General features: G+C 38.8%; 1 protein-coding gene across 4 annotated transcripts in view; it reads right to left on the reverse strand.

Moving 5' to 3' along the window:
* Positions 1-25685, reverse strand: part of GPC6 (glypican 6) — a 939262-nt gene that overhangs the window by 665394 nt on the left and 248183 nt on the right. For all 4 annotated transcript variants that reach the window (XM_087895494.1, XM_087895493.1, XM_034417402.3 and 1 more), the window contains exon 2: positions 21976-22134. In XM_087895494.1, the coding sequence (XP_087751620.1) occupies positions 21976-22134 (159 nt within the window). The remainder of the gene's footprint in view (positions 1-21975; positions 22135-25685) is intronic.

Consider the following 25685-nt stretch of genomic DNA (forward strand, 5'->3'; position numbering starts at 1 on the left):
GGACTGATCATTTCCTTGACGTTCTTCTTGTTCCTTACATATTTAAATAAACTTTTTTTTTTGGCACTTGTTGCAAGTCTTATTTCATTTTGAGCCTTAGCTTTTCTGATTTCATCTTTGCAAATATGGGTGATTGGTATTCGGTTCTAGTTATATGCCCCTCTTTCCATTTTTTACATTTGTCCGTTGTCAGAGAGCTCATTGTGCAACCATGCTGGTTTCATAGGTTTTTCTTTCTCTGTGGTATTTTGTTTTTCATTTTCAACTCATTTTTCAGAGTTTCCCAAACAACTTGAATTGTTTTTGTCTTTAGTATTTCCTGATCTCGCTCTTAGTCTGTTGGAGTCAGCTCTAAGATAGAAGTTTGACTTTGTTCGATGATTTGTGCCTACATTCAGTGGTGGGTTCCTCCCAGTTCAGCCCGGTTCTGCCGAGCCGTTAGCAGTGATGATATGACGTCAGCGAACCGGTTCTGCTCCCATGCCCCCCCCCACCCCCGCGTTATTCTTACCTTTTATTTGCCCCCACCCCCAATCTATTGCTCCCTCCTGAGTCCCAGCTGATAGGCTATAAGGAAAAACTGTTTAAACTCTTGCCGTGGGGCTTCAAAGGGCCGCCCTACAGCTGATCAGTGCTAAAAGGCAGTTTGGTGGTAGACCGGTGCCTCCAAAAACAAATGAGTAGACCGGTGCCTGCAAAAATAAATGGGTAGACCAGTGCCTGCAAAAATACATGAGTAGACCAGTGCCTGCAAAAATAAATGGGTAGACCAGTGCCTGCAAAAATAAATGGGTAGACCAGTGCCTGCAAAAATAAATGGGTAGACCAGTGCCTGCAAAAATAAATGGGTAGACTGGTACAGCTCTGCAAGCAGTTAAAAGCCTGGTAGACCAGTACCTCTGCTAAATCCTAAAGAATTGTCACATGGCCATCAAGCCATGCCCACAAAATAAGCCACGCCCACAGAACCGGTAGTAAAAAAAGTTAGAACCCACCCCTACCTACATTATATTCAATTCTAGTATGACATGATCACTCTCCTATAACTTCATCTCTACTAGTAAGAATTAAGTCCAGTAAAGCTGAACCTCACTTCCTTTGGTACCTCACAGGTACCAAACAGGTACCTCCTTTACCTTTTGAATGACAAAGTTGTCAGCTAGCCACATCAGAAACCTGTTTGAGCTCCCTCTTGTTGCAGAGCTTAACTCCAGTTGATATCAGATAGTTAAAGCCCCCCATTACTAGAGTTTTCTGCATACCTTAGCTAACCAACTAGCAAAAAAAGTTTGCCTATTTCCTCTGCTTGGTTGTGTGGCTTGTAGTATAGACCTATAGCCATGGCATTTCTTTTTCTTTTAATTTGCACCCAAATGAAGGCTTTCTTGAATATTTTGTATTTTTTTTTATTTATAAACTTTTATTAATTTAAGAAACCAAAAAATATATTTATAAATACAAGCAAAACAATATATAACAAGCATCATCTTAATGACATCTAAATGTAATGTCTGAATTATTACAATATCAATAACCTATATTCTTCAGTATATATTCTTTATCTCACCTTATATAATGATATTATTTTATTGATATCTGATATTTCTTTATTAAATTTCATTTGATATAGAAATTTATTTTATTCTTCCTTTTATTTGATTTTTCTTTCTTTCTTTTTTTTTCTCCTCTAACCATTGATACCACCTTTGCCACACCAAATAATATTCAGATTCTTCCTTTCCTTGAATTTCCTTGATGAGTCTAACCATCTCAGCACATTCCATAATTTTAGATACTATTCTATCTTGAGTTGGGACTTCTTGTTTCCAATATTTTGTATTTTTAGCTATCTCTAGTTCCAATCCTGTCCCTTCAGCCAGCCCTTCACAATTGTGTAGTACAAAACATACCAATTTGCTGGAGGAGACAGGACCCAAAGGAAGAAAATAGTTCTTTTTCTTTCTGGCATTTTGCCAGACTCATAGTACTACCTTCCCTTCCTCCTCCACCTGTGTTCTCAGTCAATTCTGAGGCTAGCTTTTTCTGCCATCAACTCCACAATTTCAGGCTTTCTGAATATAGCTTTCATTGATAGTTAGTCTATCTGTCTGTCTGCCTATTTTTATCATCATCATCATCATCAGGGGTGGGGTCTACTTTCCTTTACTACCAGTTCGCAATGAGGCCACGCGTGCTCACTTCACTTGCGTGCGCACATGCTCTTCTGCGCATGCACAGATGCATTTTGATGACATCGGGGTCAGTGGGCGGAGCCTCTCGCCGGTTTTACTACTGATTCTATAGAATCAGTGCGAACCGGGGGCAACCCACCACTAATCATCATCTTCAATCATCATCATCATCATCATCATCATATAATATCTATCTATCTATCTATCTATCATCATCATCATATAATATCTATCATCTATCATCTCAGATTTTGACAATGTTTTTTTCTACACTAATGCCACATTCCTTCCTTTTTTTATTATTATTATTAAAATATAAACACAGATATAAAGACAATACAATACAATACAAAGACAAACAAAAAACCCACCACCTACAAACCCACCTAACATTTTACATATACGTTTTTGTCATCAACAGAATATATGTCATTGAGCTTATATAGTTTAATAAAGAGTAGTTATTAAATGTCTAATTCCAATATTATAACTTTACACTACAAATTTACATTTCTTATGAGTTCATCTCCTTATGCAAGTCTTTACCCTAATTGTTACCCTAATCTTCCATTGTTACTGAATTAAGGAATTCTTATCCAAGAATTCTATTGGAATTCTTAGGTTATATGTTCTGCGGATTGGTCAATTGCTCATTGACCAGCCCTTATTCTAAAATACTTTTTTTTTCCTTTTTAATTTTTATTGCATTAAAACATTGTGATGTTTTCCCATCACTTCCAAATGTTGTTATGGAACTACTGTATGTAAATGCCCCCCTGCTTAAAACATAACCTATTTTAACGGTCAACTCTCAGGATGACAGGGATTCAGATGGCTGTTATTAAAAATATCTATAGTTACAGACCTCCCCAGATTTGAGAAAAGACTTACTTTCTTCCTGCTGTTGCACTGTAAAACTGTGAGAAAAATACTCAAAGAATTCTAGCTTAATACCCATCAATATTTGGGTCTAAAGGGAAAATACTTTATTTGCTGGGGGTTTTGTAGCACATTCCTCCTAACTAAGCTTGCTAATGAGGATTCTGTGGGGTTTTTTGCTTGGGAAAAAAGATTTACTTTTTATTCACGGATGGACATCTATTATACAGCAGAAATCTGGTTGTAAATCACAATTAGTTACATCTGCATTATGCATAGATTAGAGGCAATTCTTGATGACTCCAAAATCATAATAAAACATTCAGACTGTGATGGCTGTCTCCATATACCAACATGAATAGAATAGAATAGAATAGAATAGAATAGAATAGAATAGAATAGAATAGAATAGAATAGAATAGAATAGAATAGAATAGAATAGAATTCTTTATTGGCCAAGTGTGATTGGACACACAAGGAATTTGACTCTGGTATGTAAACTCTCAGTGTATATCATGATGTTGAGACTCTAGAAAGTGCAGAGAAGAGCAACAAAGATGATTAGGGGATTGGAGGCTAAAACATATGAAGAACAGTTGCAGGAACTGGGTATGTCTAGTTTAATGAAAAGAAAGACTAGGGGAGACATGATAGCAGTGTTCCAATATCTCAGGGGCTGCCACAAAGAAGAGGGAGTCAAGCTATTCTCCAAAGCACCTAAGGGTAGATCAAGAAGCAATGGGTGGAAACTAATCAAGAAGAGAAGCAACTTAGAACTAAGGATAAATTTCCTGACAGTTGGAACAATTAATCAGTGGAACGACTTGTCTTCAGAAGTTGTGAATGCTCCAACACTGGAAGTTTTAAAGAAGATGTTGGATAACCATTTGTCTGAAGTGGTGTAGGGTTTCCTGCCTAAGCAGGGGGTTGGACTAGAAGACCTCCAAGGTACCTTCCAACTCTGTTATTCTATTCTACGATGATGATGCCAACAATTGGAATAATATATATTCATGACCTTAAAGGACTAAAGGGAAATAACTAAATTATTTTATATAAATCAAACGTACTGTACATCAGTACATTCTATTTTAAACCATCCAGTCTTTGAAATGTCAACACCATAGTGCTAGATAGAGTTCACTTCCGCTGAAATGTATCCTCCTCCAAGATGGTATAGAGATTCCTTCACTGGGCAAAGGGCTGGGTAGAAAGATCTCTGAGGTCCCTTCCAAGCCTATGATTCTAAAGCATACAACGATTCTACTTAATATTTATTTATTTATTTATTTTATTGATCAAAATTATTTGCCACCCCCATTTCACAGTTCAGCTGATTCTGAGCTGCTTAATACACATGACTGAAATAAACACACACATACACACACACACACACACGGTTAAATGAAAAAAGTAACGCCTTCAATGTTTTAAGTTTCCAACAGATAACAGAACTCTCACATGTTCTTTATCATTCTTTTTTTTCACTTCAGTGAGCAAGAAGCTGCTCTAAGAGAGGGTTGAGTTGTTACTGTTTGGGATATGGAAGTCTTCAGTGAGTACTTGTCAGTGTGTTTTAAGTAATGGGCTGTGAGTGCATAGTTGACCGCTGAAGGATTCCTTCCTGTTAGAATTCACTATCAAATGAAGGTTGATTAAGTGCTTTGTGTGACTTTTCCTCACTTAGCCAAAATGATGATGATGATGATGATGACGATGGGGACCTAGGAAGAACTGATTTGGGTAATCAAGAATGAAATGGATGATCTAGGACAGCAACAAACAACTTCCACATGAAAAAGATTGATGAACTGATTAAGGGCAATTCACACAAAGGAAAATTGCTGTTAGACAGGAACCTACAGGGTCACTTTATTCATCAATATTGGAAGGTTTGTGCAAGATGGTTTCTCCTCATCCTGATAGTAGATATGAAACCTTCAAGAACTGAAGTTTGTCTGCAATTGTTGTCATGCTATGGGAAAGATGGTGAGGAATTCTTCACAGCAGGGTGATAGCCAACAAAACACTGTACTCATTATGACTTCAAAACAAAGTGTGGGCCCACTGGACATTATCATAAACTTTCCTTTTTTGAAAAAAAAAAAATTCTATATCCAGGCTTTGGCAGAAAAGTTTCTTGTGACCCTGATGCTATTCACATGGATTTCTTTAAATACTCTCCACTCCTATTCACTCAGAGCACTATGTATAACATTCAATTTTTTTAAACAATTAACCAGGATTCAGAAGCACAAGAAATATATTTTGTTAAAACATGAGAATACTGGGCCTTACACTTCACAATGCCAAGAATGCCAAGAGGCAATTCAAAATTGAATCTCATCATCTGTTCCATTAGCCACCCGAGTGTAGATTTGGTGCCATCAGACTTCCATCTTCCCCCAAAACTGAAAGAATATCTTTGTGAGCACTGACTCAAATGAAAAGATAGAAAGAAATGTTAGGACCTAGTTGAAGAATCATGGAGTTCTTTCATGGCAGCTGAAGGAACTTGTTCATCATGGGTAGAAGTAGGTAGTAAATAGTGGTGATTATATGCAGCAGTAAATATAGGTAATGAAATAGCTTAATTCAAAGACTGTTGCCCTGTTTCATTTATTAAAATATCCCTACTTTAAACTAAAATTATAAAAATGGAGCAGGAATGAAATCCACTTACCGATTTGCAAATGTAAGTACGTGTGCCTCCTCCACGCATGTACAGAGCGTGGAGGGTCAAAAACGGGACGTGATGACATCCAGGCAGGTGGGCGGAGCCTCCCGCCGCCGGCACTACCGGTTTGCCCGAGCCGGATAGAACTGGCGAATTTCACCACTGAAATGGGGGCATTACTGAACATTCAACTATCATATTTATGTATTTATGAATAATTAATACAGAATCTTTAAAAAGCTTCTGGACAGAGTACATTTTGTTCAAATTGAACAAAACATGCATTTGAAATAAATTCATATAGGAATTATCCATTAACTTGTTCTAATCTGAAAAGATTGCTGTTCATTTTGAAATTATTTTCCATTCTTCCTTGCCTAAAGTGCATGTGGCCAGCTGTGTTTTCCACAGATACTCTGTCTTAATTGTAAATTGAGACAAATACACGTGTCTGGTCACCAGAATGCTTGAAATATGCTTTAGAAGCTACCAGATGGACATTTCTACCATTCTGAGATAAACAGCACCATGTTCCAGAAGCATAAAACAAACAAATTACACAGTGAATGGAAAAGGGCAAAGGATAAATCACTCATTGCGAGTAATAAGCTATCTGCCAGCAATAGCTCTGTAAAGGATAGGGAACGTTTATTTTAGTATTCTGTCCACAAATATTTCATAGGGAAAACCTCTGAAATGACACATTGAAACCCATCAGTATAATAAGGGCTGAGACTGAGGATGTCAGATAGCAAAAGAGTCCAAACGAAGCACTCTAGCCAAAGAGGGTAACACCAGTGATCAACCTATTTTCAGATCAGTTTGAACTTTAAAGTGAACAAGTTTAAAAAGTAAAGCAAAGAAATAGTGGTTTCCTTGATGCTTTATAAACTTAACTTCTTGTTGCTATAAGGTTTCAGGAAATCCCAAACTATCCTTCGGTAATCCTCAACTTGCTCATTAGTTCAACTGAACTGATGTCTACTGTAGTTCCCTTAGCTGAACTTACACAATTTATCCATCTCAGAAATGCAACAGCTCCTGAAATGCAAGCAGTAGGACCTCTAACTATTATAAGGAGTGGCAGCACAGAATATTCTTTTCAGGTTTCTAAGACATCACTGCTGTCTACTGGTATATTACTATTCACTTGTGTCCCTGGAATAGATTGGTCAAGTCAACCAACGCAGATACAATATGAAGAAAGAAGCAATGGGTTAAAATCAGTGGTGGGATTCAAATTTTTTTACTACCAGTTCTGTGGGCATGGCTTGGTTGGCATGGCTTGGTGGGTGTGGCTTGGTGGGCATGGCAGGATACTGTAAAATCTCCATTCCCACCCCACTCGAGGGGAAGGATACTGTAAAATCTCCATTCCCACCCCACTCCAGGGGAAGGTTACTGCAAAATCCCCATTTCCCGAGTCCCATCAGCTGGGACTCGGGAGGCAGAGAATTGATGGGGGCGGGGCCAGTCAGAAGTGGTATTTACCGGTTCTCCGAACTACTCAAAAGTTCTGCTACCAGTTCTCCAGAACTGGTCAGAACCTGGTGAATACCACCTCTGGTTAAACTCCATTGAAATCTGAGCATAATACACACCATACTAGTCAAATAATGAGCTTTATTAAGGGAAAAAGACCACAAGACAGCAATCAATAAAAGAAACCAAGGAGGTGTTAGATTTACTTTCCAAGCCTTGATCTAGATGCTATAAAAGAGCAATGCTTCATCTAAACGTCTGCAGAAAAAAAAACTTGTTTTTTCAATCAGTTCTCATTCAATTTCATGGAAGAGATGTTGTGTTTGAAATGTATTTCAAAGGCAGAGGCATTTCCGTTAAATGTTCATGGGTAGATGTGTGACCTTCTTATAGCTTGTTTAGTTATAAGATGGCCAAAGGCAGTATTTGATCTACCACGGTAAAAATCTTTCATTGTACAATCCTCATGCCAATGGTTTGTAACATCCAGGGCTGTCTACACTTTGATCTCAAGGAAATGATTTTGTCCAGTGGGCCTTTTCTGTATGAGACTTTATGGCAATGGTCAGATAAATAAAAGAAAACAAAAATACAAGATGAAACCTCCACCAATAAAATTAAGCTCAAAATCTGATGCAAAGAGTTTGAAAAGTAGAAAACACAAAGTATCTTTCACCGAAAAAAACCTTCTTTGAGAAATTTCAAGGTGGACTTTAGCTTATCATTAAGTTCATCCCTTCTCTGAGAACCTCAGAGTAACGTAGAAAACAAACATCCTGTCCTACTTTTTCCTTCCGTGTAAATGGAGACTTCGATCTTTCTCTTTTTCCAGTGATACAGATAGTCCTTGACTTGTGAGATCAAAATTTCTGCTTTCAAGCAAGACAGTTGTTAAATGAATTTTGCCCTGTTTTGCAACTTTTCTTGCCACAATTGTACCACTACAGTTACTAAGTTAGTAACACAATTGTTAAGTGAATATGGCTTCCCCATTGACTTTCCATATCAGAAGATCACAACAGGTGATCACGTCACTCCAGGACACTGCAACCATCATAAATATGAACCAGTTGCCAAGTGTTTGAATTTTGTTTACGTAACCATGGTGATCAGTAGTGGTTCCACTTGCCTTCGCTATCGGTTTGGAACTGTGAGTGCATGTGGTGCTTCTGCGCATGCGTAGAACCTTCTGTGCATCCACAGAGCATCCGTGATGATGTCCGGGCGGGTGGGCAGAGCTTCCCGCCGCCACCACTACTGGTTTGCCTGAACCAGGGCTAACCAGTAGAAACCAACCACTGATGGTGATGCTGCAACAGTTGTAAGTATAAAAAGTGATCATAAGCAGTGGTGGGTTCCTCCCGGTTTGGCCGGTTTGGCCGAGCCGGTAGCAGTAATGATATGACGTCACTGAATCGGTTCTCTTTGTTCGGGAACTGGGCCTCCTGCCCACCCCCATGTTATTCTTACCTTTTATTTGGCCCCGCCCCCAATCTATTTGCTGCCTCCCGAGTCCCAGCTGATCGGCTAGAATGAAAAAAACTGTTTAAACTCTTCCGCAGGGCTTCAAAGGACCGCCCTACAGCTGATCGGGTGGTAGTAGACCAGTGCACTCCAAAAACAAATGAGTAGACCGGTGCCTCCAAAAACAAATGGGTAGACTGGTGCCTCCAAAAACAAATGGGTAGACCAGTACAGCTCTGCAAGCAGTTAAAGGCCACATGACCATCAAACCATGCCCACAAAATAAGCCACACCCACAGAACTGGTAGTAAAATTTTTTAGAACCCATCCCTGATCGTAAGTCACTTTTTTCAGTGCCATTGTAACTTCAAACAGTCACTAAATGACTGCTTGTAAACCATTCCCTACTCCCTGTACAGAGAAAGGATGGCTAAAGGAAACTGAATTAAAAGTGGGAGGAAAGATTTCCCTTCCTGAAGCTCCTTCATAAATTCTTGGTGTTTGAAGACCTGCCTAGGCCTTTTGACATTCTGAACCACAAGCTAGTGAAGTGGAGGCCACATAGCACATGTTTTAGGCAGAACTGCAGCTGGTTAGAAAACCACATCCAGTCACAATGGATCCTCACCAAACTGGAATCTGCTATCAACATTAGCCCAGCAGTCTTCAACATTGTCACACCAACTCTCCTCCCAGAAGAAATGTGGTTTGATGAAATAACCTCAGTAGTCGCATTATTCTGTCTGAAAAATTCACAGCAGGATCAGGATATTATGTGTGTTTTGCTCAGCTAAAAAACATGTTGCAACCATATAGACCCTAAGTATTAACATCTCTGCTCCACATCCTAGTGTCTATAAGGATGACTATAAAAACCTCTTCAGGTATTCTTGCAGAGGCCCATGTCATCCACCCCTTCTGCTGTATTCCATTTGCTCGGCCATTAAAGACTCAAGGCCTGCAGTTCCCAGAAAAATTTGAACACTAATATCACTATATAACATACTGTATTTATATAACTATATAATCCAATGGTGATCTTCTAGATCAGGCCTGTCAAACTGGCAGCCCACAGGCCGGATGTGTCACATACAGGTCACCCCAGCTCCATAAAGGGAAAAATTGTTATATGTCACAATACGTCACGTGACACGATCGAGTTTGACACCCATGTTCTATTTTTATTTATTTAATTTTATTTATTTTGTCGAGTACATATTAGATAATATATATAAATATAAGCATGAATTAATACATAAATGAATACAATTAAAGGAAACATTAGGACAGGGATGGTAGGCACACTGGTGCTCTTATACATGCCCCTTAGGAATGGGGTGAGGTCAACAGTAGACAGTCTTAGGTTAAAGTTTTGGGAGTTTTGGGATGAGAGCACAGAGTCTGGTAGTGCATTCCAGGCATTAACAACTCTGTTACCGAAGTCATATTTTCTGCAATCGAGTTTGGAGCGGTTCACTTTAAGTTTGTATCTATTGTGTGCTCGTGTATTGTTGTGGTTGAAGCTGAAGTAGTCATTGACTACTTCATTACGATATACTCCTCACTATCTTCTTTCACTTCCTTTTTATAATGATATATTATATTATATATAATAATATAGAATATAGAATATAATATAGAATATATAATGATAGGTAATCTGAATTTCCCTACAAGTTTAAATCTAGATATCATGTATTATTTGCAGTTACATGCATGCTAAACCTGGATAGCTAAAACTATAGTATACAACACTGATAAGTTTGACAATTCCATGTTTAGGATTGAAATAGGCATCTATACAATGATACACACAAAAACGTCTGCCACCCTACAAAAAAGAATGAAAGGAAAACATATGGAAGAGAATGGAAAAGAAGAACAAATGAGTATATTAACCTCCTCTTAGATTAGAAGATTTGATCTGCTTGAAATTTAATAGGAGATAACATAGATGTCTAAAGGATAAAAATGGCTGAAGAACTACATACTAGTATTAATACTGAGAATGGAAATGACGGCTTAGTTTAGATAAATGAAGAAACAAACAGTAGCATACAGTTAAATGTAACAACTGTCTTAACAAATCACAGTTGATTTTTATAGAGATTCGGAAAGGATTTGGAAACTGAAATACTTGAGTGATAATAATGTTAGTACCCCTTAACATGTCTACATTAATTGGTGGTAAACATGGAGTTCAATGAACTATTGTATCTTTTTTGTCATGAAAGTAGAGCAGATTTATTTGAACAGATTATCAGTGAGGGAACAGGATGACAGACTATCAGCACTCTCATTAACTATGCTAATAGGACATCTCTAAAAGACAGATGAGTAATAGATGATTCATTTTAAAGAAATCATTTATTAATCATCCATAAGAGAGGATCAAAACTGCACATTACTTACACGGTGACTAATATTTTGCTAAAATAAAAAGTGGCAATGTTCTTAGCCTAGATAATGGGAAAATATATAAAGAAAAATGTAAAAATGACAAATTAAAACTTGAAGAGTTTGCTTCATATCCCTAAGACCACCTCAAATCATGCTCAATTGTTGACTTAACCTTATCCATATAGTTTTAATTATAGGGGTACAGAAATAGTTAGTTCCTCCAGGATGTCTTTTATATTCCAAGTTTAGCCAGAAATCAACAGTTCTGTAACAACATAGCAGTCCTTCATCAATCAAAAAGGTGTTTGTTTGTTTTTTTAAAAAAGAGTCATCATTAGTTAAGAGGAATGCAGTAAATACTATAATAAAATCTACTTTGCTCTGGCCATATTCCATTGAAGAAATTCCAATTATCAGAAGCTTAAGGGAGTGGTTCCACAATAGGAATGAAGCAGTGGTGGGATTGAAATAATTTAACAACTGGTTCTCTGCCCTAATGACCGGCTGGGTGGGTGTGGCCATGGTGGCTGTGGCCAGGGTTTGTGACAGGCAGCACTCAGCCTCCTGCACACACACACACCCGGGAGCAAAAGCAGAGGGTGCCACATTGCAACCCCCTGCACCCCGTTTTGGGCCTAGTAGGCCTTCCTGCATCCTCCTGGGAGCAAAAATGGGCTGAAGGGGGGAGCACCATGCCCCCCGTGCCCCACTTTGAGCCTAGTAGGCCTCCCTATACTTACCTGGGAACCAAAACGGGGATGCATGGGGACTCCTGGAAGGAGCGAGGAGGGGAGGGGCCAGCCAGCAATTTAACAACTGGTTCACCTGAATTGGCCCGAACCGGCTGAATTCCACCATTGGAATTAAGGTCCTACAAGGCAGGGGTCCTCAACCTCTGGTCCATGGACCAGCACTGGTCCGCGGCATGCCAGAAAACAGGCCATGTAAACAAAGCTTCATCTGTGAGTTGCAGGCAGCTCATGAAACCATGCCCTCTCCGGACCGTGGAGAATCCTCTCTTCACAGAACCCACCCCTGATGCCCAAAAAGTTGGGGGGGCGCTGCTATATGGATTAGTTAAAGATTAGTTATCAATCAGAATAGAGCTAGAAGGGACCTGGAAAAGTAGCTTCCACTTCATATGCTTAACATTTCCTGCTATACTAAAGTCACGAATGGAGAAATTGCTTTGGAGGATGAGGAGTTGTGGGGGAAAAAAAGGGACAGCTTTGTGTGCTTATGTGCCCGCGGACAAGACCTTGTTCTTGCACAGAGAGGGAAAGTCCTGCAACTGATCAGAAATCTATGTTCAGTCAATCAGAATAGAGCTGCAAGGGACCTTGGAAATCTTATAGTCCAACCTCCTACTCAAGCAGGAAACCCTATATCATTTCAGAGATGTGGCTGTCCAATCTTTTCTTAAAAACCTCCAGTAATGAACCACCTACAACTTCTGAAGGCAAGCTGTTCCACTGGTTAATTGTTCTCACTATTAGGAAGTTTCTCCTTAATGCCAGGTTGCTTCTCTCCTTGATTAGTTCCCATCCATTTTTTCTTTTTTGGTGACTAGAATCTGCACTTTAATTTTTCAAGACGTCACCGAACCGGTTCTCCCCCCCCCGCCCTCCCACCCACCCACGTTACTCTTACTTTTTATTTGGTCCCACCCCCAATCTATTGCTGCCTCCTGAATCCCAGCTGATGACTAGAGGGAAAAAAACTGTTTAAACTCTTGCCGCGGGGCTTCAAAGGGCCATCCTACAGCTGATCAGTGTTAAAAGCAAACAAATGAGTCGGGTCGTAAGTGCAAGGACTGGTCGTAAGTGCAAGGACCTTCCAGAAATGACTCTGACCAGCTAGCCATGCCCTAGTCACCTGACCTCCAAGCCACACCCACAAAATAAGCCACGCCCACAGAACCGGTAGTAAAAAAATTTAGAACCCACCCCTGGAGTAAGGGTGTATCAGCCATGTGGGCTAGAAATATATATATGTATTCTCATATGGAATAATATTTCATCAAGTGGGGAAAAAAAGAATAAAGTTTCCTTTGAATTCAAGTTCCCTTGAATCAGACCTTTGAGAACCACATGGAGATATTGCGCTCTCTCTCTCTCTCTCTCTCTTTGTGTGTGTGTGTGTGTGTGTGTGTGTACTAAATTATATATCTATATATCTCTATACCTATCTATAAATTAGATAGATAGATAGATAGATAGATAGATAGATAGATAGATAGATAGATAGATAGATAGATAGATAGATAGATAGATAGACAGATAGATAGGTGGGTGGGTGGGTGAATGGGTGAATGGAAAGACAGGCAGGCAAGCAGGCAGGCAAGCAGGTAGATGGAGAGAGATAGATAGATAATAGAGATAGATATATAATTTTATCTATTTTTATGAGTTATAACCAGCCACACATTCCTTTTGATATGAAGACTATGCACATTTTAAAATAACCAAATAAACAAAGAGCTAATTTTCAGAGCAGCGAGCATCCTTCTTGAAATTTGGCCTTCAAACTCCTTTAGATCACCAGTGATTCTATGCTGATTTGATATCCTTTATAAGAGCAGAAGCAAGTTATCTCATATGTCCACCGAGAGACTCTGACCTTTCTGCCACATTACATTGGGCAACAGCAAATCTGCCAGCTAGACATAAATGGGAAATTTAAGCGAAGGCGATAGCTGCCCGCTTCAATTAAGACAAATGTTGGGACAGACCCAATGGAGAGATTATCAGGACAGCAAAGGCTATAATCTTCCTGTGTTACCCACTGAACAAATAACATGTCAATCTCTTTAGAAAGGTTAGCCAGTTTCAGACGTATTGCTCAGTGTTTCTTGCAAATTGCTTCTGTTTTCTGATTAGTCAATTCCTGGAGACGTCGGAGCCCTGTAACCTCAATTGGGCTGGCAAAACATAGACAGGGCAGGGCGATCACAGCCCATACCAATCCCACAAAAACCCACAATCCTTTCTGGAGAAGAGGGCATGGTGACAAGTGAGTCATTTCAATGGAGAGGCAAAACAGGAGGGATGATCTAAGCATAGTACACAAAATTGTCTGCTACAACATCTTACCTGTCAACAACTTCTTCAGCTTCAACCTCAATAATACACGGGCAAACAATAGATACAAACTCAAGGTAAACCGCTCCAAACTCGCAGAAAATATGACTTCAGCAACAGAGTGGTCAATGCCTGGAATACTCTACCTGAGTCCGTTGTTACATCCTCTAACCCTCACAGCTTCAACCTTAAACTGCCTATCGTGGACCTCACCCCATTCCTAAGACTTCCTTAAAGGAGGCATGCATAAGCGCACCAGCGTGCCTACCGTCCCTGTCCTACTGTCCCCGTTTATTTGTATTCATTTCCTTCGTACATGTCCATGTTCATATTCATACCTGCTATCTTGTACATGTTTGACAAACTTATAAATAAAATAAAATAAATGTACTAAAAAGCACTGTCCTCCAAAGAAGAGCTTCACTAGAGGAAAATGATCTCTTTCCTATTTCTACAGTGCCAGTGTGTGTAACTAAAGGGGTTGCCTTCTGAGATAAGTATGGGCTATACCCCACATCAACTAAGCTTTAGATTAATCACCTGTCTACAGGTGAACATTTTCAGTGTTGCAGAACTGACTGGACACACTTGGCCTGCAAGGGAATAAAGCATAACAAACATGCTGAAACCTGAATTGATTATGTGTTATATACTCTGTTCAGTGTCTGAAATCTCTTGAGTAGCCAATTTCCTGTATCTGCCTTAGAGAAAGAAAAGCTAAAAAGCCTCCCTCTACTTGATATGTACTGCACAGAATACACTTTTTTTCTATATGTAGCAGGTTCTTGAAGAAACACAATATAGCCAGGTCTGTCCTCCAGCAGAGCTTGAATGCTAGGTTCTGCTTGAGGTTATTGCGATTCACCCAGAGGTCAATAAATATCTTGATTTGATTCAAATTTGATTTGATTCAAAGCCATGGATTGTCCAATTCATAAAGCTCAATATATTTCTCGATGAGCACTGTTTAGATTGGATCACAAATGGACAATCCCCCCCCCCAAAAAAAATCTTGGCTTCTCTCCGTTTTCTTTCCCCAAAATTTCATTACTGCATCATTTTGTTACGTGCATAAATAGGCTTGTACACATATTCCCAGGCTCTTTATAAAACCATTTTCTACATTTTATCTACTATTATAATTTTTCAATAATATTTTTTATTAATGTAAGCATTTAATATGTGCTTCCCCCCAATAAATGCATACACATTTGCATAGTTGAGAACAGTATCATAAGATAACAGGAAGCATGAATAACAGAAAATGCCATTTAGTTCATGCACTAGTTTGAATGGTACAATTTGTTTGCATATTAAAGTGCAATTTTAAACAGTTTTCCCCAACACAAAGCTGTGCTTTACTGTGATGAGAAATTTCCTTCTTTCGTTCTTCTTTTTTTTAAAAAAAAAACAGCTTTTATATTCGCACATATAATTCGGAGGTTTTTCTTTCTGTCTGTTTTATGGAAAAATGACAACTTATTTATAAGGTTTGAATATTTTTGTGAGAGAGGATCAAAGAACCAGAAGGCAAAAATTTTTAATAGAGCTTCAAACTCTTTTGCCTTCTAATGTGACTGTATGTACAGTTTTGAGAACACAGGATGTCTAAAATTCAGGAAACAAATTACAATAAATAATTGCTTTATATAAAAGTTGATATGTCTGACCTAAATGAACCCATTATGGCTAATGTTGTTAGAGAAGCATTTATATGGCACAGGGGAACATTTTAGAATAAACATTATTTTATGTCATTTGTAGTCACAAATTTCATAATTTCGTACTTTCCTATTAAAGAAATATATACCCACATAATTTAATAATGTACAGTTTAACAACTGACTCAGTTTAATAGATGCCGCCTAATTATAAAATGTGTTTATATATGAAAATATAACTTCACCAAGCTTTGAATGTAGTCTCGTCCTAGACTATAAAGAGCAAGAACTTTGTTTCTGTCTCTCTATGGAGATTATTAATTAACCAAAAAGAGATTATCAAAGATTACATATGAAAAAAAAAGAAATTGAATCATGGAACAAATGGTATGATTGGCTGGAAAAGAAATCTAAAATTAATGGATAGAGTACAGTATAAGAGAAGATATTATAATGGAATGTAATATTTAATGTGTAGTAGGTATGTATATATAATGTATTGGTTATATGAATAAGTAGGTAACAAACAAAATGTGTATGTATATAGTTGGCTGAAAGATAAACTGGATATTACTAAAGATGCCGGTATTGGAAAGCTGCAAAAGTGTAACTAAGATTTTAAAGATGTAAATGTTGAATAAAAATAAATTTTTAAAAAAGAAAAGAAAAAAAATTACACTGAATCAGTGGTGGGTTTTAAATTTTTTTACTACCGGTTCTGTGGGTGTGGCTTGATGGGTCTGGCATGGCTTGGTGGGCATGGCTTAGTGGGCTTGGCAGGGGAAGGTTGCCGCAAAATCCCCATTTCCTCCCAATCAGCTGGGACTTGGTAGGCAGAGAATAGATGGGGGCAAGGCCAGTCAGAATTTTTACTACCGGTTCTCTGAACTACTCAAAATTTCCGCTACCGGTTCTCCAGAACTGGTCAGAACCTGCTGAAACCCACCTCTGCACTGAATCTAGGTAATAATCAGGTCTTGTAGAAGGGAAAAGGAACAAGGCATGCTATAAACTGCTAATGATAGACAGCAACCTTAATGTTACATTAAATTCACAAACGGGTGAGTTTGAAGTCCACATAGATGATTGAACTGGAAGGTGCATTACATTCTCTTCTCTCATCTTAATTTCTGTAAATTTATAATGTGTAATGTGTAGCTTTGATGGAGATTGTATCTGATTACCGTATTGGCTTGGACTTGGATCCATGGACTTAATAAAAATATCAGAGGTGAGAAGCTCCAATAATTTTTAACCTCCTAATTTGTTTCATCTATCGGAAACCTGTAGGCATTCAAGCTCTACATAGAGCAGTTTCCCAATCTTAGCAACTTTAAGATGCGGGGACTTCAACTCCCAGAATTCCCCAACAAGCATGGAGAATTTACCAAGATTAGGACATAGAACAATGTGGTTTTTTTGGCTCTAATTGCACTTCATAGTAAATTATGTCTTTAACTATGGTGTACTGAATGACCACATTATGGCTTAGCATGATGTGGAAATCCAGTCTTTATCATTACCAGACTAAAATGTCAACAAATGTAATATTTTAATGTGTTTTCTACATACTGTTGGAGAACAATACTGAAATCCAGCTTCCGCGTAATGGTTTTCCTTTGTAGAAAAATCAGAATGCCTTCATATTCCTATATTATTCAGAGGATTAGTTAAGAAATGTCACTGAACAGAAAATGCCTGTTCATTAAAATTCATGGCACAACTCTTTCTGCTGTGGTGGGTTTCAACTGCTGATAGAGCAATACTTTAAAAAATTGGCTTGGCTGGAAAACAGCTGCTCATCAAAGCTACCACTTATAAGCAATTGGTGATAATAAGATACCATTATGATGGTATTGGATGGGTAATATATTGTAAGCTGTTTTAAGGTATGATATAGCCTAGGTGGAATACAAACTATAATTGTTGATTCAAATGGTTGACTTATCTAGACCTACCTTAACCTGTAACCAAAACAGAAATAATCATGAGTCAATTCTGTTGCAAGAAGAATATTTCTTTTATCTCAAAAATATTGCAAGAGATGGAAGACTATCAGTCTACCTTACTATAAAAAAGTGATATAGAAAGTACTTGACGTATTTTTGAGACTAAATAACTACACTTAACACTTGTAGCAACTGTGTATTTCAGAGGTGGGTTTCAGCAGGTTCTGACCAGTTCTGGAGAACCGGCAGCAGAAATTTTGAGTAGTTCGGAGAGCCGGTAGTAAAAATTCTGACTGGCCCCGCCTTCATCTATTCTCTGCCTCCCAAGTCCCAGCTGATCAGGAGGAAATGGGGATTTTGCAGTAACCTTCCTCTGGATTGGGGAGGGAATGGAGATTTTACAGTGTCCTTCCCCTGGAGTGGGGTGGGAATGGAGATTTTACAGTATCCTTCCCCTGCCACGCCCACCAAGCCATACCACGCCCACCAAGCCACACCCACATAACCGGTAGTAAAAAATTTTGAAACCCACCACTGGTGTATTTGTAGAGTGGCTAACTGTCAGCCTGGACAAAGGGCAGCCAAAAGAGTTTAGTTTAGTTCCTCTTCTGATCTGCCATTAGCTCCCTCCCTGTTTTTGGAACATACCCTTACAGCCTGCAGAATTGTGATGAAAAAGTGCCAGAAGAAAGCTATGTAATGCATATTCTCCATCAAGCCCCCGTTTTCAAAATGACTAGTGAGGCTGCTTGATATACTGGTATACCTTAACATAGAATTTTCTTGAAAGACATTATTTTCAAATATGAGTTTAGCATTTAGTCTGTAAAATTACAGAATAACAGAGTTGGACAGGAACTTGGAGGTTTTATAGTCCAACCCCCTCTTCAAGCAGACCACATACCATTCCAGATAAATGGAAACTTTTTGTAAATCTCTAGTGATGGAGCACCCAAAACTTCTAGAGGCAAGATGTTCCATTGAATAATTGTTCTTACTGTCAGGAAATTTCTCCTTAATTCTAGGTTGAATCTCTCTTTGGTAAGCTTCTATCCATTACTTCTTGTCCTGCCCTCAGGTGCTTTGGAGAATAGGTAGACCTCTCCTCTGTGTGACAGCCTCTCGAATATTGGAAGAGTACTATCATGTCCAGTGATATACATGTTTTGATCAATCCTGTTAAGGCTATGTGCCTTGGAAAATCTGCTATTTGGATGTTGTTATTGTTATAGTTAAGGGACACAGTGACTCAGTGGCTAAGATGCTGAGCTTGTTGATCGAAAGGTCGGCAGCGGTTCGAATCCCTAGTGCTGTGTAACGGGGTGAGCTCCCGTTACTTGTCCCAGCTTCTGCCAACCTAGCAGTTTGAAAGCACATAAAAATGGAAGTAGAAAAATAGGGACCACCTTTGGTGGGAAGGTAACAGCGTTCTGTGCGCCTTTGGCGTTTAGTCATGCCGGCTGCATGACCAGGGAGACATCTTCGGACAGCGCTGGCTCTTCAGCTTGGAAAGAGAGATGAGCACCGCCCCCTAGATTTGGGAACGACTAGCACATATGTGCGAGGGGAACCTTTACCTTTATAGTTAAGACAAATGACAATGATCAATTGTACTTGTAATCTCTCATTTAATTTCCTAGGCGCTTTTCCAAAATCATCTGCTATGTAGAATGCAACATGCATATTCTAACATTGTTCCTTATGTCTTAAGGCCTGTTTCTAGAGGACTTTGGAAAATCACATATCCATCATTAGCATGACATATAAATCATTTCAAATATATATAATCTACATAAAAACTATCCTAATTAAAACCTATTTCTACATAAGATTCAAGTCACTTTAAGTCCATTAGCAAAATTATCTGAAAAGATTGCAGTTTCCTGGTGATAAATAACGCCATGATTCCCTGTGAAATAAGTAACTCTCTCTTACCACCTTCATGTATATTACAAGGCACCGTAAAAGAATACTTAAGATAAACTTTGCTGAGCATATAGTGGACAAAATAAAAGAGCAAATTATGATTTGTACATAATTGCATCCAGAGACACTTATTTTATGTTGCTGAATAATAGATAAATAGATGGTTTTACTTGGAGCTTAAATTTCAAAAGGACCTATGCAACGGGGGAGAAGTCAAACAATTCAATTAGCAGTTGAGTCATAACAACAACAAAACAGAGTAATTTAAGGAGTATTATTCATATTGCCACAATGTCATTCTTTTTCTACCCTCCTATATAATTTTAGCATACTCTCTAAGAAGAGTGACAGTATTAAAAATATGTTCACCTCCTCTGAAAGAGAGAAACATGTTTTTAATCTTGCATGTTGATGCCACACTACTTTTAAATTGTATATATTTAAAATAAAAAAAATAAAAATAAAAAATTGTTTCAACTTCTACCCTCAAAAGACGCTATAGAGCACTGCACACCGAAACAATTAGACACAAGGACAGTTTTTTCCCTGAATGCCATCACTCTGGTAAACAACCAGTTCCCACAACACTCAAATAATTTACTAAGACTGTATTACTATTATTCTTCTCTTCCTTACTAGTATCTATCTCTTCCCACTTATTACTATGACCATATTGCTTGTATCTTTCAGTTATATTGTTTTTATTTGTTTCCTAGTACGATTTGATAGCTTATTAATAACCTTGACTATCACTAAATGTTGTATCTTTTTATTCTTGATGAATGTATTTTATTCTCCTTATGTACACTGAGAGCATATACACCTAAGACAAATTCCTTGTGTGTCCAATCACATTTGGCCAATAAAGAATTCTATTCGATTCTGTTCTGTTCCGTCCAGAAGATTGTCAAAATATGAAGGAAGAAAAATCCTATGCTGGCAGTCATTTGTTCTGCAGGAAGGAACATCTTTTATATATTTATATTTATAGGATGAGGTCTGCTTATGCTCAGCAATATTCCTAACTCCCATCCATAACATGGCCCAAGTAAATATGCAGCCAGCTACTACAGATTAGGTCTTACTGTATCCTGGGCACAGGCTGATTCTCTTTTTAGCTACCACATTATAAGTTATGCATGAGGTGAGCTGTCACGACTACTCCTCTTTGCAAGGGAAGATTCATTGGGAACATCTCTGCAGAAAGCACAGAGGACATTATCTTTCTCCCTTCCTTTGAGTTTTAAAGAACACATTCTGTGTGCACTCATGGAAGATGTGGTTATAAATGTAGCATTCTTGAGAATCAAACATCTTTCTTTTAACAAGGATTGAAAAATCTTGAAATTCTTCATCTTATTGACAAGTCAAAAGCACAATTTGCTTTATTAAATGTATTGTCCTTTCAATTTATTTTGTTTTGAAAGTGAGAAAAAGAAATGGGATGGGATAAAGTAGATTCAACATTGAGGATGACAGTCTTATTGTAGGTTGAAAAAAGTCTTAAAGCCTGCAGCAAGGAAACCAGGGTGATATCTTACATAAACATGGAATATATTTTGATATATCGATGGAAACGAGTTAGATGCACTGAGACAAAAAAGCTCACCAAGCTACCATTACTTCCATAATTTCTTTTTGCAAAATATTAATGTCACTGTTCAGCCAAACAGAGTTTATAATAGGGAAAAGAAGCATTAACTATCTAATAAAATAGATCGACTTTCTTCTACACGCTGTTTCAAATAGTAGACAACTCTTCAGGGTCTGAGCAGCCTAGTCCTTCATATTACTGCAGTTAATATCAGTTACCACAAATAAAAAACGACAGTTTCCAAATAAGCTCTTGCCCTAACAGGACAACAATTGAGTATGAACTCCCAATTGCCTTGAATATACAATTAATATTCTTGCTGAGTATAGGCCTTTCTAAGATAAATCTGTCCAAAAATACTCCGTTATTTACTTTCAGAAAGACTGTGGATCAAAATTCTTATGTCTGAATGACTTTCTCCTTTTGGAAAAAAAAAAAAAAGCACAAAAATATATTTCCTGCACATATTCTGTAACTATGTATAATTATGAGTAGAAAAAAATATACTCTAGCCGTTTCTTTGAACAATTTTGCATCTGCATGGATCTTTTTCAGACGGAAAGCATTAAGTACTGTATTTTAATCTCCTGCCTGTATGTTCCAGTTATTTCATTTATAAATAACCACACACTTTGCTTCTAAGAATAAGCAAAACAGAGCTTGCTACTCACCATCAAATTTCTTGTGCCTCGATACAAATGTGGTGCGGACAAAATGGCTTGTCTTGTCCATCAGATTCTCGAATTCCAGTTTGCTTTGCTGGCTTAGTTTGTCTTCCATTTCTGAAGTGCAACATGTGTATTCCTGAGGGCAGATTCTCAAGTGTTCCCCTGCAAGGATAGGACATGAATGCAAAGCATAAGAAAGAGAGGACATGCATAGTGTCATATTCTGTCGTGTACTGATCTATTCCACAGGCATTTTTAGCCATCAGGGTCCACAAGAGAATTTTATAATTAAGATGTCACTATCAAGGGATGAAGTGGCTCAGTGGCTAAGACGCTGAGCTTGTCGATCGAAAGGTCAGCAGTTCAGCGGTTCAAATCCCTAGCGCTGTGTAACGTGGTGAGCTCCCGTTACTTGTCCCAGCTTCTGCCAACCTAGCAGTTCGAAAGCATGTAAAAAATGCAAGTAGAAAAATAGGTGGAAAGGTAACAGCGTTCTGTGCGCCTTTGGCATTTAGTCATGCTGACCACATGACCACAGAGACATCTTCGGACAGCAATTGCTTTTCGGCTTTGAAACGGAGATGAGCACACCCCCCCTAGAGTCGGGAATGACTAGCACATATGTGTGAGGGGAACATTTACCTTTACCTTATCAAGATAGAGATCCTGTTCCTTGGGCCTTCTGCTGTCCACTTCTCTGCAAGTTACTCACAGGACTATAGGATAGAGCTTCCCAGCTGATTGTAGCACAATGGCTTGTCTGGGGGCTGGGGGCAGCTAATATTTTAAGTATGAGTTATATTTTAAAAATTAAGACATGGATCAGGAAGGATTTCAGTTTGGTTTTTTTCAAAAGGGCCTGGTGGCTCAGCAGACTAAAAGCATTGTGATTAACACCAGCTGTCTGCAATTACTGTAAGTTCGAATCTCACCAGGCTCAAGGTTGACTCAGCCTTCCATCCTTTCTAAGGTAGGTAAAATGAGGACCCAGTTTGTGGGGGCAATAAGCTGACTTTGTATAAATATACAAAAGTATGAAGGCTACTGCTTAACGCATTGTAAGCCACCCTGAGTCTCCCTGAGGGCGGCATATAAATCAAATTTAAAAAAAAAGAAGTTCTGTGGAATTCTATCAGCATACCGAGCTTCTGTTCTGACCTAGCTCCCCAAATATGACAAACCCTCTGAAGTTAACTCAAAGATTCCTTTATTAGGAGCGCCAGCAGCCCTGGCAAAAAGTTTCTCTCTCACTGCAAGCTAACAGGTCCATGTGTCCGGAAGATGAATAGTTGTCTGCCACATTCTCTGTCCCCTGCCTTTTATCCCCAGAGCTAGGGTGGGGTTTTACAAGCAGCGGTGGCTCTTACGTCCCAAGGACCAGCTCATATTTTTCCACTGCTCTCCTCTCCTCTGCCTTCTGCATGTCCTTGCATCAGGCACTGGACCCAGCTGTTCCTCCTCTTCCTCATCAGCTACCTCCAGACATGGGGGCTAATGACGCTCCATCTGAGGGCTGACAGACAGCCCAGTCTCCACCTCTGTCTCTCTCCACCAGCTCCATTCCCTCTTCCCCCTTGGAGCTCTCAGGTTGCCTTGATGCTGACCCTGACTCCAACGCCTCCTCCTCATCTGATTTGGCTGCTGGAGGGGCTGGTGGCCGACAGACCACAACAGCTTCCTGAAATGCATTTTATTGGCAACAGTTAGCCATTAAAGATTGATATAGGTATCAGGTATGATTTCTTTTCCAGTAATGTCAAATATATAATTATGAGTACAAATGCAAGAAACGTTTAAAATTTAAGATAAAAATGCAGCAAAAATAGTAATGAAAGACTTTGCATTTAATTCTCCCGGTTATCTCTCGATGTACCATGCCTATGTCTCTGCACAGCCCAGCTTACATTAATGCAATCTGCAAGTGGAAGCCAATTCTTTAACTTACGAAATTAAAATGCTCAGTTATTACATGAACTGTGACTTTCCAATCGAAGCTGGTTGTCAGAAATGTTTAACTCAGCCTGCCGGGAGCAAAAAAATAAATAAATCCCACCATCGTCTACAGAAATGTAACCGAGGGCTTGCCTCTTTAATAAGAACTGCTCTGAGGTAAACTGCTTCATTTTGGGTATAATGAATGTTGATTAAAATCTCTGTGTGCTCTTAAGTGGCAAAGCTATAAGATAAGGGGTTATACCAACCTCACAATTTAGTGCTGCACAGATGTGTTGGCAGTATATCTTTCGGAATTACCAGTCAACATTTAATCCCAAAATATCTGGGATGAGGGAGGCTGGGAAAGGTTTTATTTTGTTTTTTAAACTCACAGACATCAATCTGTTCTAGTTGATCTATTTGGATATTTAAAAACTTCACAAATTAATTATGTTATGATATTTAAATTATTGATTACAGTACTATAGGCAAGTATGTTTTAGTCCCAATCGAAAAGATTGCCAGTTTAGCCTCGTTCACACAGCTTTTAGAATTGAAATTCCACTAAAGGAAATTTTGTTGACTTTGTTCTGACATGAAATACTTCACTAGCTAAGAAAAGGCATTCAAAAGGAGGATTTGGATCCTGAGGCATATGGAGGCATTTGAAAGGGAAGTATTCAGATGAGAAGTTGTCTTAAAACTCTTCACACTCAACAGTTATCTATTTAAGAAGGATCACTATATAAATTATAATTAAAATACAAAAAAATATAAAATAAAGCAGTGCAGCCCTTTGGATTCAAAGACATAAAGGGGCTTTGGATTCCAGATGTGCAAATTCTGAAAGCAAATTTGTTTTTGTTTTTTTCCTGAGACAGCACAGCAGCTTTGGGAGAAGGTGCAGCTATTTAAGGATGGATGTTCACAACCCTAGTCAAGCCAAAGCACCTTCTAGTCTTGAATCCACAGCACTGAACAGGCTAAAATAATAGGCAATCTTTAATCAAAGATCATCATCATAGCCTTTTTGCCATAGCAATTCTTTTTTATGCATTAGGTATACATCAGGGGTGTCAAACTCAAGGCCCAGGCCTGCGGAGTGCTTAGATTTGGCCCGCAGGGCTGACCTGAACCAGCAAAGGAACGACCCGTGGTGCCTCTGTCAGCAAAAATGGAGCTCGGGAGGATAGCCTGCAGCCCTCCTGAGCTCTGTTTTTGCTGGCAGAGGGTTGCAGGAGGCCATCACAGCTGAAAACTGAGCTCGGGAGCCCGTTTTCGCTGGCAGAACGCTCAGGTTGTCACAGGCGCCCCCAACACGAGTGACACTGAACTGGTCACACCCACCCTGCCCACGCCCCCCCAGCCCCCCCGAAGTCAAACACAACCCTGATGCGGCCCTCAATGAAATCGAGTTTGACACCCCTGGTATACTTAGTTCCATATAGAAGGTTGCCAAGGCAGGGAAGAATGATCTCAGCAGCTCCTCCATGCCCAATTCTGGATAAGAAACATCTATTTTGGACTTCACTGGCCAATTATAGTTAGCCTGTAACTGTGGTGGGGCATTTTCTTCAATCTGGTGAAAGTAGACCAGAGTGATGATAAATTGATCAAAGCTATCATGCAGGGAACAAGTTCCTGTTTAGCCTAACATTTCCAAAATAAATATTGTTAACGTAACAACTGATATTGTGGTTACATTAACACACTATAGAGTTATAACCGTATCATACTATTGTTTTATTTGGTAATCAAATAAACTTCTACAATCTGAG

The sequence above is a fragment of the Pantherophis guttatus genome, chromosome 5 (assembly GCF_059756535.1).
Source record: "Pantherophis guttatus breed Tessera chromosome 5, ASM5975653v1, whole genome shotgun sequence".
Classification (NCBI taxonomy): Eukaryota; Metazoa; Chordata; class Lepidosauria; order Squamata; family Colubridae; genus Pantherophis; species Pantherophis guttatus.